The sequence below is a fragment of the Eublepharis macularius genome, chromosome 11 (genome assembly GCF_028583425.1).
Source record: "Eublepharis macularius isolate TG4126 chromosome 11, MPM_Emac_v1.0, whole genome shotgun sequence".
Taxonomy (NCBI): domain Eukaryota; kingdom Metazoa; phylum Chordata; class Lepidosauria; order Squamata; family Eublepharidae; genus Eublepharis; species Eublepharis macularius.
The window spans coordinates 68,607,802-68,622,000 of record NC_072800.1 but is presented as its reverse complement, the minus strand read 5'-3'; the positions used below and the strand labels follow the sequence as shown (position 1 = coordinate 68,622,000).

The 14,199-nt window shown below is 41.3% G+C and overlaps 1 protein-coding gene across 2 annotated transcripts in view; it reads right to left on the bottom strand.

Annotated features, from left to right (window-relative positions):
* The window catches only part of SPAG6 (sperm associated antigen 6), a 67,370-nt gene that overhangs the window by 51,625 nt on the left and 1,546 nt on the right, over positions 1-14,199 (bottom strand). Inside the window, exons 1-2 of one of the 2 annotated variants that reach the window (XM_054992146.1) lie at positions 11,898-12,080; positions 10,675-10,770 (exon numbers count right to left, since the gene is read on the bottom strand). In XM_054992146.1, coding sequence (XP_054848121.1) covers positions 10,675-10,770; positions 11,898-11,922 — 121 coding nt within the window. In that variant the 5' untranslated portion in view covers positions 11,923-12,080. Of the gene's footprint in view, positions 1-10,674; positions 10,771-11,897; positions 12,081-14,199 lie in introns of those variants that run through there. The other variant, XM_054992147.1, reaches the window with a different exon arrangement.

The window sequence follows — 14,199 nt, the reverse complement described above, 5'->3', positions numbered from 1 at the left end:
CTGTGCTCTCTCGCTGCATGCATTTCCCTTCACTCCTTTGTCTCTGGAGGGTTTGCAGAACCAAGCTTCTTCTAAGCAAGGCCAAACTACTCACAATTCTAGAGATGTGATCTCTGCTCCAAACCCCCTACACTTACAGAATACCAGACAGTCAGAATGTGATCACTGTAGACATGTACAACTTTGTTTTAATTTTGCTCTGAACATGAGAATCATGCAGACTAAAAAGCTTTGTTTCTCAGTGTTTGAAAGAGTTGTACACCCAATAATCAAGAATGACAGATTTTTAACAAGATGCAGGACCTAGAAAAAGCTCCAGTTTCTCAGCATATTCCTAAAGGATGAGACCACAACTGGTGGATCAGAGACTTTGTACTGCCAGGGAGAGAGTGAAAGCTTTGGGCCAAGCCATCAGGAATGAGACTTCCTCAATTTCTTTTCATGAGAACTGGTGCTGAGATCTGAAAGACTCAAAAAAGGGGATTTGGTGCACAAGGTGTCCCATCTCTCCTCCTTTGGACTTGTATTATACCCTTGACTATGACAGTCCTACAAAAGAATGAAGAAAAAGGTGGAAAGGGGAGGAACCTCTCCCACTTAAGCAGACAAACGTGCTATTCCATCAGTCTTAAGAACAGCCAACGGTGCTATTGTAACCATAACATCTGAAGTCTATACTACAAAGGCCACACTGAAATAATATATGTGAAGTGCTTTGAACATTCGAGAGGCACCACTTAAATGCTTATTATTATTATTATTATTTCAAAGACAGACGAACTTCGTGGCTGCCTTCATTCCCTTGGAGAGATGCCAAAGCCCAAGCCCAGATTGTCTCCTCTTCTGAAAATGTGGCAAGCTTTAGTTATTTGTTATTTGGCCTGTCGCTTAACTGCTAGGGCAAAGAGAGTATGGGATGAGTTTAAATCTGGAATTTTATTTCGGCATACTATTTTATTTACTATTTTCAATTTGGTTTGAATATTGTTGCCTACCCAAATTTCTAAAAATGTGTGAGCCAGAAATCCACAGAAAGAGAATATCCTCCTACCAGGCTTTACCCTTCCTCTTCCTGCTTTCACATGGAATCCCAAATCCCACAAAGAGACCTGTGTGAGCCCTCCTTCTTCTGGGAAAGTGCAGAGCTCTGCCTGTGTGCAGTAACAGGAGGCTGTTCTATTTTTAAACTCAGTTATGTTTTTTGTACCATATATCTGTTATCACAACTGCCAACTGTTAGTACGAGAGTAAACAAACCCACACAGCAGGATCCAGTATTAACATCCCAAGAAATGTAGCAGAGAACACAACTGCACATGCAGCACAACTCAGAATAGAATATATGCAAACCATCTGACAGTAACTCCAGCAGAGAACACCTCACAGCAAATGCCAATGGCCGCTACTGAGACCCAGAGAAAAAGAGTAGTAAGTAGGCCGGACTGAGACCACATCAAAAATTCGCTTCCTGAATACATTTTTATTATATTGCAATTGCTGTTTTAGAGCCAACGTGGTAGAGCAGGGATCCCCAACCTTTTTGAGCCTGTGGCCACCTTTAAAATTCTGACACGTGGTAGGTGCAGCCACAAAATGGTTGCCATGGAGCCAGTCACAAAATGGTGGACGCAGCTTACCTTCAGTCACACAATGAAGATTATTGTGCCATGGTGGCAGCTGCTGCCAAAGCAATACTTTAAAAAAATCTGCACAGCCAGTCAAATCTCCAGTGGCCAATCAGAAGACTTGCTGGACAAAAGCCCCACCCACTTTCTAAAAACGCTTGGCTAGACCAAGAAAGGTATCAGTTGGCACCTTGATGCCCATGAGCACCACACTGGGGGCCCCTGTAGTAGAGTATTGGATTTGGATCTGAGGGGACCAGGGTTTTAATTCCTATTATACCAGGAAGCTTACTAGGTGACCTTGAGCCACTCCTTTCACAGCCCAACCTACTTCATAGGGTTGCTGTGAGGATAAACTAGGTAAGAGGGAATCCATCATCCTGGGTTCATTGGAAGACGAACAGGACTAGTATGTTCTAGATGTTTGTACTGGATTTTATTGATGTAAAGTTTTGGCTGTAAAGTGGGCTTTAATAAATTAGAGATCATACCACACAGTTGTACTGTATAGCATCAGTATAGGGAGTATTTGCCCCAAAATTCCACCAGGAGTGCAGGCGACAAAGTCATGTTGTAGCCTCAGTGGTGCTTCTGTTATTTAATGTGGGATTGAACCTGTCAAAGCATACTTACTTAGAAGCTTACTGCTTCTACAAATGGAAATTGCTGTAGAATTTAGAACTGATGGGAATTAAGGACGATGCTAACTTACTGCATAAACCACCAAATGCAACAGAAGTCATAGGAGTTAAACCAATTTTGTCTCACATGCTCCTGGTGCGACTGGAAGACTGTTTGTATACATGCTTACAAAGTACTGAGTTAGTGGAGTAGCCAGGAGAAGGAGCCATGCTGTGGGAGTTCCAGTTCAGATCTCACCTATTGACATGCTTTAGTCTTCCCATCTGTCTACATTAGCGACTACAGGATATAGGATTGCCAACAGGCCTGGAGAAAACAATCCTGTCCCTTTAGAAGAGGCTTAGTGTGTAGAAACAAGCAGGCAAATCTTTTCACAGCATGGAGGTAAATATCACATGGTAAATAACATCCTATTAAGCTTCTATTAAAGGGATATTTATTTTCTCCGGGTGGCTGGTATTCCAAGTAAGACAAGATATGTGCTTTGAACACTGAAAATAATGTATCAGTATCCTTATCACTCATTAGTAAGTTCCATTGAGTTCTGTGATATTTACCCCTCTGTTGGCGCCCCCAGAATTGCAGCTTAAACTTCCCAGGCCAAGATTTACGTCCAAGTGGTAAGTAGATAAAGTTTTTAAAACCTCTATTTGTTTGAAGTCTTTGAATGTCCTTGGCAATTCTAAATGCAATAGTCCAGTTCAGCAGTGTCTAACTGACAGTAGGTCACACTATCAGAAGCATAGATGCACAACTGGAAATAATTAGACCTTAATATCATACTATTGTCTCCTTCACTTCAAATAGTTAAGAGTGGAAGTTTGAACATTGCTACTGCTGAGCACCTTGTGTGACAAAATGCTTCGCATGCTGAACTTGGTGTGGGAGAAACCTGGATTCAGACCCCAGCTTAGCTATAAAGTTTACTGGGTGACCTTGGGTTAGTGACTCTCTCAGCCTGCCTCAGATTTGTTGGTTTCTAAGGTGCTACTGTACCCAAATCTTCTTGTGAAAATAAAGTGCTGCTCTCAGCTTAGAAAGAAGGTGGGAAAACATGCAGTGGAAATGAGAGGCAGATCTGGAAACTTCTGCCTTGAAGCACAGATTTCAAATTGCTCCTAATATTACCAAAACCACTGCAGTTAAAATATATCTGTTTATATGAAATGCAAATATTTATATTTAATGCTTTGTAATATTAAAAAAATTCACGGAGATCATTGTAGGACATTTCTGTGCCACCTCTTCATTGTCCTCCTTGAGGCAGCTTACAATTAAAAACCACAGTATAAAACACAAGCCATTAAAAAATCCCAAGCAGCATAAAACTATGCAAAAAAAAAAACCCAGAGCAGACCATTTAAAGGATGATACGCCTGCCTTTCTGTGATCATCAGAGGGCCCTGTAGGTGGGTAGAATTCTAAACACAAACACTACTAACGGTTTTTAAAATGCATCACACATATTTAAATGCCAAAATGCTATTCTCATTCTGAGCTCCTTGGATGAGCATAGGATAGATAGACATTTTATAATCCTTTCTCAAGTAGACCCCGTTGTAATGTGGAAGGGTAATACAAGAAATTACACATTCAACAAGATTGCCAAATGGGTTGCTTGAAATCAGGGACAGTGTTCCAACAGAAATTGAGAAAAGCCCCAAATGGTTCATTCATAAGGAATCAGGACCTTCACTTCTTAAAAACAGAAATATTTTGGGCCAAGTCCTGTCATCACATGCACAAGCTATGAACCTCAATAGGTACAGCAGAAAAACAGAACAAAAACACAGCAGAACAGAAAAACACAGAACAGAACAAAAACACAGCATGAAAATACAGCTGTAGGACTCCATCCTAATTGTACTGGATTTAGTTGCAATGGAGCAATTAAAGAAGTATGGCATATAACATCGTATCAATTTGACCCATTTTCACATGCTAAATTAACATTACGGGCCAATCCAAATCTAAAAACTGAGTGGAAATATTTTTTACGGAAGCCTCTGACAGTTCGGGGGATTTTTTTTTTTACTCTGGATCAATTGATCGGCTTTGACAATGAGTTTTTTTGTCATTTTCTAAGCTTGGTCTAGATATGATCTGTCAGTTTTTACTGGATGGCAATATTTACAACTGTTGGTATCTAAATACAGTTCTGCAGCATTGAGAATTTAAGAATCATCCCTGCTTCTGGAAAATCTTGTTCAATTAATGTAGAAAACAAAACCTACAATAGTTGTTTATAAATATTTGATATCAGTTAACAAATATGATAAGCAGTGCCTCAGGAATGAATAAGGACCTAGAACACCCAGTTTTGCTAAAGCAGAGAGATATGGCCTTAAACACTTTGTCTGTTGCCTCTATGGCTCTTAACCTGTGCTTATTCGGCAAAAAAAATGTGTTCCGGGTATATTGGACTTCTGTACCTTTTTAGTAAAGGAGTAAGTGCAGTGTCTATCTGTGAGCAATGTTACTTTCTGGACACATCCTTTCGGTGTCTCAAGTTATTTCAGCTTTGGGGGAGGAAGTTATATTACTCTTATTAATTTTGTATTAGAATAGTCATTGATTTTTTAAGATGTTTATGTATTTATAAACTATTTGCCTGTCTCTTGGAGTCTAAGCACTGGTCAATGAAAATGGGCCCTAGGGGCCCTTACTGTAGCTAGAAGACTCATATTACAATGTTGGAGAAACAAATGTTCACCTCCTCTAATTCAGTGGATTAAGGACCTTACAACCTTATCAGCAGTACTTGAACATATGGCAAATAGATGACAACTGCATATGGACTTATTTTTAGACATTTGGAAACTTTTTATAGATGCCTGTGTGTAGACCTGCCACTATTGTCTTATTTTTACATGTATTTTGCATGAAGTTGAATTTAAAAAAATAAAAAACCACAAGTGCTATCTATCATCAGTGAGAGTACAACTTGATCCTGATACGTCATTATTTTTGCAGCCCTTCTCCTAAGCAAATTTCTCAAAATCCCATGATTTTATTAGGGCTCCCTCATGTAAATGTGCTTACAAAGACCACAGCATTAATGTAAAAACAAAGAGGGGCAATTTATGGCACCTTAAAGAGATTTTATTATAGTACTCACTCACTCACTCTCTTTTATATATATAAAAATTGTATATATATATTTTAAAAATTGTAACAATGGTAAAGGCCCTATTTGGTGAACTGTAAAAACCTTCAGTCCATTTCCCTTAAAAACAAAGAGGGGCAATTTATGGCACCTTAAAGAGATTTTATTATAGTACTCACTCACTCACTCTCTTTTATATATATAAAAATTGTATATATATATATATATTTAAAAATTGTAACAGTGGTAAAGGCCCTATTTAGTGAACTGTAAAAACCTTCAGTCCATTTCCCTTTGAAGTGAAGAGAAACCAAACGTAAAGGAACTCAACAGCTTTCAGAATAAGGTTGGACTCTTAAGCAGACTTTCTTGGAAGTAGGCCTCAACAAAATACCAGACATTTCTGAGCAAACATGGTAAGGATTAGGCTCTACAAAGCTATGGCCACAATTCAGCATAGAATGTGTACGCTGGGTTATGTCTGGTGTCTTTTTAGAAACTGAAATCATTGTTTACTTAGAAAACAATACAGTTTCTTGGCCGAAGGAACTAATTCCTGGTCTTTTCCCCCTTTTTCTTTTAGTGCTATGTAGATAATTGTGTCCCAGCCTTTAAAAAAAGAAGAAGCCGGAAAAGGCAGCGTAACAGATTTGTCTGCAGTCTGCTGCACAACTGTATCTCAAACTGTATTATATTTTTCTTTGGAAATAATTAGCTGCCATCAGTTTCTCAGTTAAGAACTTCTAGACAAAATATTGTTATTGAACCAACTAATTATAGCCAGAAGATCAGAAATAAGATTCAGACAGTACTTAAGTCCCAAGGTTTTCCAGAATAATCACAATGGAAGAAATTTGTTGTGACATTTTCCATTTCTTTGTAGGTCAACTTTGAGCTTAAGAAAAAGATTAGTGGCACTACAACAAACCATGTGTGGAAGAGATGCGTATTCCATAGCCAACACCACTGCACTACAAAAGCCCAGCAGATGGTCTGCAGGCACATCATAAAACAACCTTAGTTGAGCTAAGTAGGCCTGGGTCCTGTCAGTGCCTGGGATGGTACACTCACTGCCTTAAGTTATATGGAAGAAAGGGAGGTAATATATGCAGGAAAGAAATCTAGCCAATGTAGAGCAGTGGGTAGAGTGTCAGACTATAATTTGAGAGACCCAGATTCAAATCCCCACTCTGCCATGGAAGCTTGCTGGGTGACCTTGGCTTAACCGTGCTCTCTCAGCCTAACCTTATCTTACAGAGTTGTTGTAAAGGATGAAATGGAGAAGGGGAGAACGGTGTAAGCCACTTTGGGTCCCCACTGGGGAGAAAAGTGAGATATAAATGGAGTAAATAAATAAATCTAGATTGACCACTGCTCAGCCAAAGAAAGATCTTGTTTGAAGACATGTTTTTTATGATTCCTTTCTAAGGCCTTTTCAAAGAAGAGGTTTCAAAAGAAGAATTTGAAAAAAATGCTTTATGGTTTTATGATGGGTATTAACACCAAAAAAGTTATTTAATTCATTAACTGGCTTTACTGCTGTTAATCAAACCATCTTCTCCTGCTTCTAAAATGAGTGCAATATTTGTGGACGGCGTATTTTTGCTCAGACCTATGTAAGATCAGGTTGATCTTTTGAAGTAAGTGAAAGCCACTTCCTATTTTGATTAGTTTCTGTTTCTTGAATGTGCCAAACACCCTTGTTTAAAGGGATAGCCCAGGTCTTAAATGCTACAACCTGTGACCTACTAAGTCAAACTGAATTCACCAGCTATGTGCTATATCCTGCTGGAGCTAGGCAAGCCTATAGATTTGTGGCTACAGCCTGCAACAAATAAAAAGATTTATTAAGCACCCTAGTAATCCAAAAGACAGTGTTGTGAGCTACACTTAGCTCAGTGGGTCACAAGTAGAAGTCTCACAAAAGAGCGATATTCTGAGATTTAACGAGAGTAGAGAGGGTTTTGCCACATTTTCCCCTGTCATTTTTAAAAATTTATTTAAAGCATTTATTAGCTATCTTTCCCCCAAAAGTGGTCAAGGTACCTTACAAAGTAAAATATAAAGAACACAAATACATCAAAAAAACAACAATTTAAAACAGAGTTAAAACACAGTACAGTTAGGTTTTCTAGCATCTAATGAGAAGGATTTCAGTGACTAAACTGTTTAAGACTAGTACCATAACCAGTTTTCTATTTAAAAAATTCCCCCAAGTTTAATCATGTTAAATTATATTGCAATATTAAGCTGAATTATGACAGGCCACTCCTGAGGCAAATAGCCAGTCTCACTTTAAGGCCACAATACCTAACGAGGTTAAAATACAAATTAAAATGTTTAGCTGAAGAGAAACATTTATAGCCTCATATTTAAATATGTCTCGTTATGTAATTAAAAACAAACGCCATAAAGAACAAACACAATACAGCCTTTTTTCCCCTGCAAGGCAGCAACAAGCTATAGATTCTACTTGGTGCTATGGCTCATAACCATCTTTTAAGAATAACCATTTAAGACTAGCCTACAGATTTGGAAAGCGTTTAATTATTTCCAGGGTCCTTTGGAACCCCATACTTGTTTGAAAAGATAAGCCTGACTAGTATTGAAGAGAAACAATGCCATCTTCAGTATTTTCCTAAGCTTAATGGTGTAAAAAAGATCAAGCTGAATGAGGCTGTGCCTACTGTCTATAGTCTCTAGTTAATTTAAGTCTTGTTCTTATGCCTTTGTATCTCTAAATAAATTATATAAGAATCCCAAATGGCAGAGACAAAAATGAAATGTCTTTACTAAAAGTACTTTCAATTTAATTGTGTTTTATTGAGTTCTTCTATTATAATAGGTGACTAGGATTCTTCCATTTCAAAACGATAATTCTTCAGGCTTGTGGGATTCTTGAAATGCTTTTAAACCTCTGAGGTAAAGCCATCAGGAAGTCATCCTATGAAAAATACATGCAAGCTGTTCAGGAGGTTTTACCTGACTTCCATTGATTCACAGAGACTTACACAGGAGCACTGTCTAACGGCTGGAGCTTTTGTGATGTGTGATGACAACCAGCTTCTGGAACAATTTACTTGGAAGCAAATTCAGCTTAGATTAGTAAGCACAACTAAGAGTCTTGTGGCATTTCAGAGATTTACACATTTCCTGTGACACAAGTTTTCCTAGGCAAGCGCCTAAAGCATAAAGCAGAAGACGAAGAATTGGGGCAGCGATTCTGTTTTGAAAGGAAACTTTTTAAAAACAGAAAACTGAAAAACTTTCTTTCGGAAACCTTAACAATAATCTCTTCAGAATTTTAATAGTCAAAATGTTTATAATTCACATTTGTTTATAAGTGATTCCTAACAGCTGTGGGACATTTTAAAGCCATCATATATATCTTACAGGCCATAACTAACCTGAGTCAAACCAATACTTTCAGAGATGTGGGTTGAGTATGTGAAATTGGTAAGGGCAAAAATCCAGCAACATTAAAAACTCACTCAGTTTAATGAAAGAGTTAAGCATATAATTTAAACATCTGCCATCAAAAGCAATGGAACAGGACTGGCGGTGAACCAAACCATGGTTATCTTTAAAATTGCACCACTGAAAGCTGAAGATGCTGGAAGCAAATAAAAGCCAGGTTTTCTAAACATCAGCTGAGGTACTTAAACATGTGCCTGAATTGCTACACTTCAGAGCACACTGATGTTCACATGGAGTGCACCTCCCTGAAAAATACTTATATATAGAAAACGAATATCTGAGCCCTAAACTGCTTTCTTACATTTACAGCGCAATCTTAAACAGAGTTACTCCAGTCTAATTCCACTGAAATCAATGGACTCAGACTGGAGTAACTCTGCTTAGGATTGCACTGTGAGAGGGATGACAGACACAGACAGTAAAATGCATGAAGGCTAAAATTTTATTATCATCTTTCCAGCATGGCCTTCAGAAGAATTTAGAAACTTGACACCACTGATTTAATACTACTTGATTTTCACATGTATGCAGGAAAGTGACTGATAAGTGCTTTAAGAGGTAGGCAGGAATTCAGTCTTAGTTTTCTACTGCAGGGAGTGTTATTATCATAGTTTCAGGTGGATAGCTGTGTTGGTCTGTAGTAGTAGAGTAAGATTTGGGTCCAGTAGCACCTGAAACCAACTAGATTTCCAGGATATGAGCTTTTGAGAGTCAGAGCTCCTTGGAAATGCATTGTCCTAGGAACTTTGACTCTCAAAAGTTCATACCCTGGAAATCTAGTTGGTCTCTTAGGTGTTACTGGACCCAAATCTTACTCTTATTATTATAGGGAAGAACAGTAATGAATACCTAAAATGGTAGGGTCCAGAAACAAGCTTATAACCTCCGTGTTCTTGGTGAGAATAAGGCTTAAAATCAGAAAACAGTTTCAAAGTTAATCAAGAAGAGGAATCAAAAGTTATTTCCATACATATAGCCCTTACATACAAATCAGGCCACCATTGATCAATCAATGAAAGAGATACTATAGATACCCTGAATAAGATAAACATTTTAAGAAACTGGTAAAATTGGGATAAAATAAAACCACCATCCCAAATAAATCATCATTTCAGTAACTTTTAATAACTGGGTAAAGGATTATAGTAGTAGTTTAAAGTTATTATAAAATGAAGGATTAAACGAAAACAGAAAGTCTCTAACTGACAACATCAATTGCTCATCACTGTATTCTTTTACTGATATAGCTACTGCTTTTCTGGATTTATAAAATTTAAACTACATTGAGTATCTTTCCTTCTGTTTCACTGATAATACTTAAATTCATATATTGTTACATTGCTGTTTGAATGTGGGACCCTCCCACAAAGGTAGACATATTTATTTCTCTGCTATACAGTTTCAGTATTAAAACAGCCTTGATTAAAATCAGAAGAAAACTCCATTGAATTTATGTTTCTATTTCATGGATGCACCACATTTCCCACTTCCAGCAGCCATTCCTCAAGGAGGGAGGAGAAAAACTTAACATTCAGTAGGGAAATACCACCCTCCCCTCCTTGTTCTGGCTTCAGTTATTTCAAATACCCTGTAAATAGTCACACATGTTGAGAGTCCCCTTGGTGCCATGTGTGGCTCTATAAAATACTTGCTATAGAGAGTAAATATACCAGATGATTTTGTACTTGAACCATATGCCTTACCTGATCATTTTCCTGGGCCCTATTGCAAAAGACTAGGGAGTTCAAAGTACCAAACTGCTCATATCCATGGCAAGAGAACTCAAAGACAGAAGTACCCATTGTTTTATTACAACTATTGTACCTGCATTCTGGAGGGTTTCAATGTTTTGTGGCCTAGTAGCCAGCTCCGCCACGGTTTGCACAAACTGTGTCCTGGCTCTTTGATACTGTTCAAAGACTGCAAAGGGAGGAAGAAGTAGAGTTGAGTCATTTTCAAGGGGATACTCCCCACAAATCTTTTCAGATCCAGGAAAGCATCCTCAAGAGCACCAAGTTAGACAAGTCTTTCATAAAATGTGGGCATGGATTTCCCACAAGTGGATTTGGATTGATAAACAGAGTCTGATCTCCAACGGTATAAATGGAGGAAGGGGGATCTGAGGTTGGGAAAGCAGTGCTTGAGGAAGGAATAAACCACTACCACCACTTCTCCCTGATCAGAATGGTATACCCACAACCAGCAAAGCTATTTAGAAATGTAAAAGAAAGTTTCAGGTGGGGAGCTGTGTTGGTCTGCTGTAGAAGAGCAAGATCCGGGTCCAGTAGCACCTTAAAGACCAACTAGATTTCCAAGGTATGAACTTTCAAGAGTCAAGCTCCTTTCATCAGATCCAAGTAGCAATGGAGGTTCTTGAGCCCTTCTATTCCTTATGCGCTTCTTCCGTTTTCTGACTGAGATATAAGAGTTCAGAGTTCTCCATTCTGAAGAAGGGACCTTGGACTCTCAAAAGCTCATACTCTGGAAATCTTGTTGGTCTTTAAGGTGCCACTGGACCCAAATCTTGCTCTTCATGTTAAGAAGAAAGGCTTAGGAGCCCTTCCCTGCTCCATCCAGCATATTGTGGCGTCCAACACATCCAGAGCCGTTTTGCACTACCCAAAGCGCTGACCTTAAGAAATTCAAATTCCGAAATAATAACAATAACTGCCCCACTCAGAGGGGTGAAAAAATCAGTGTTATTATCATCCCCCACAACATAACTGGCGAGCTGGGGCTGAGAGGCGTGGTTTACTCGGGGCCACCTGCGGCGCTCACGGCGGTTGTAGGATTCGAACTAGCAGAGTGCTGATTGCAGCTCACCCACTTAACCACCAACCCCATTACAAGTGAACTGAAAGGACCTGGTCTGGTTCCCCCTACTCGGCTTCCTAACGTGGCAGTTCACACGAACCCGTGGCAAAACCCACCGACGGCTTGGGGGGGGGGGGTCGCAGCTTCCCTGGGGCCAGAGAGGCCGTTTCTGGAGGGGAGGCCGGGCCGGGCCGTCCCTCACCGAGGGCTCTCCGGGGCTGCCTCCTCCCTACCTTGCAAGACCTGCCTCTGGCTCATGGCGGACCGCGCCCTCTAGGGAGCCTCCAGGCTCGGGGGCTGGGCCGGGGCCGGGGCCGCTGTGCCTCGCTGGGCCGCTGGTCGCTCCCGCTCAGAGCCCCAGCAGCTCCGGGCGGCGCGTCTCCCTCTCGCCGGGCCGGGCGGGCCGCTGCCGTCGGCTCCCTCGGCGTGCGTCTGCTTCTCCCAGGCAACCAAACGGAAGCGGGCGCCGCGCCAGGGCGGGGGAGAGGCGGCCGCCTCCGTCCCATTGTGACATCAGAGAGGGGCGGCCGGCCTGCGGGGGCCCCTCCGGCGAGGCGCCCCGGCGCACGGCCTCTTTCAAACGCGGACGCGCAGAAGCCGCTCCAGGCCGCTTCACTTCCAGAACTGCGCTTGGGTTTTTCGGGAGGAAGCCTCTTCGCCTGGGAGGAAAGCCAGAAGACCCCAGGGGACTTTTTAAAAAACAGAAGCTGACGGCGGAGTGAGGCTTGCACTCGTAGTTTTAGGGAGGCAACCGTGTGGGTGTGCAGTAGAACAGCAGGATTTGAGCCCAAGGGCACCCCTCAGGTACCCTGAAAATCTTGTTGCTAAGAGACCCCTAGACTCAAATCCTGCTGTTCTACTTGCAGCCTTGAAAGCAATGGCGACCCAAATGGGTCACATTAATGGAGACTGTGCTTGAGCGAAGCGATCTATTCTTAACTCTACCAAGCAAATCTTGCTGGTTTCAGTGGAACTTTGAATATTTTATTTATTTATAGGCTGCCTTTCTCGCTGAGACTCAAGGCGGATTGCAGAGGGTGTATCGGTACAGTCAATTTCAAAGATATTTCAACAAGCACTGTAATGTGGTATATGAATGCGAATTTGCAAAGGTTGGAAACTAGCAGAAATCCAGTACAGAGTTGAAGAAATGCAGTTCTCCCCGCAAACACAGACAAACGCGAAGCAGGGCACTCGCACTTAAGACCCTGGAGTGACTGAACGAACTTTCCAGGGCATCCAGGGAGCGCGGCTATTCCTTCTCTCCTCCACCCGGAAGAAAAAGCCCGACACAACCTCTGCAGCTCAAAGAGCCTCGCCTCCTGTTCCTTAGTTTTCCTTCAGGCGTTCGAGGATCGCACCCCAGATTTACAAAGGATGCCGCCCTCGTAAATATTGTCCGCAATTCTGCAGAAAAGCAAGTTGCTGTTCTCCTTGAAAGGTATTTGAGGCAGGGAGCTGGCCCAAGATCATAGGAGGCACGTCTGAAACTCTCCAGCGACCAGTTATGCCGCAAGTTCCTGAAAGTGCCATAATAGTTCACGGGAGGGGGGGGGGGCGTATAAAGTGCCTCTGAGATCCAAGGGACTAGGGCGTGTGAACGGGTGCGAGTCACAGACGGGTTAAACCGAAGCATTTTTGCTTTGCTGATAGATTAGAAAGACAATTTTGCAGCTCAGTTGGCTTTAAAACAAACAACTAGCATCGAATTTGCTTTCCCTGTTGGGTTATTTCCTCCATCCCCATCTCCAAACCTTCCTCCGATTCAAGGTGCACTTCTGTCTGCCTGTACTCGGTATACTTGATGCTTCTAAGCCAGCTCAGCCAGTGACTGTCTCTATAGAGACACTGACATACGCTTTGGACTGGTTCATGTTGGACTGATCTACAGGCAGGACTGAAGGCAAGTCCAGGGACACTGAAGCAACCTGGATTAGCCCCTTCCCGTGCCAGTCTAATGGGTTTCCCGCAGTCGGAGAGCCGCCAAATGTTCTTGCAATTCTCCTTCCACTCTCTCTTGGCATCTTTAGCTAATAACATTTTAAAAATAATAATACTCTATGAATGACTTTCCATCCTCCGGAGAAATGAAATTTCACACGCCGGCTATCAAGCCATTTTGATCCCAGTTCTTGACATGGAAGAAAAGGGAGTTAGCCGGTGGCTAGCCCAGATGTGCGCTCTTTCATGTCACGCCCATAAAGGTCACTCCTGCTTCACCTGTTAGGAAATTTTTCACAGACAGCACAGATCCTAGTTAGGTTTGCGCAGCACTCCATTGAATCTTTTAATTCGCTTTTGGGCTGAGATATAGCCTGGCTGCAACCCCGTTTACTCGTCTTCTCTTAGTTCTGACAGAAGAGCTAATGCTGACAGGAGGTCATATAAAGCTACCGGGATAGTCCATGGCGTGGGATTAGAACCTGGAACCCATTCATCTGAGTGCATTGTTCTCTCTTCTTTCCTCTATACCCTTCTATACTTTATTCACAGCAACCCTGTGAGGTAGGTTAGGCTGAAAGAGGGTGACTGGCC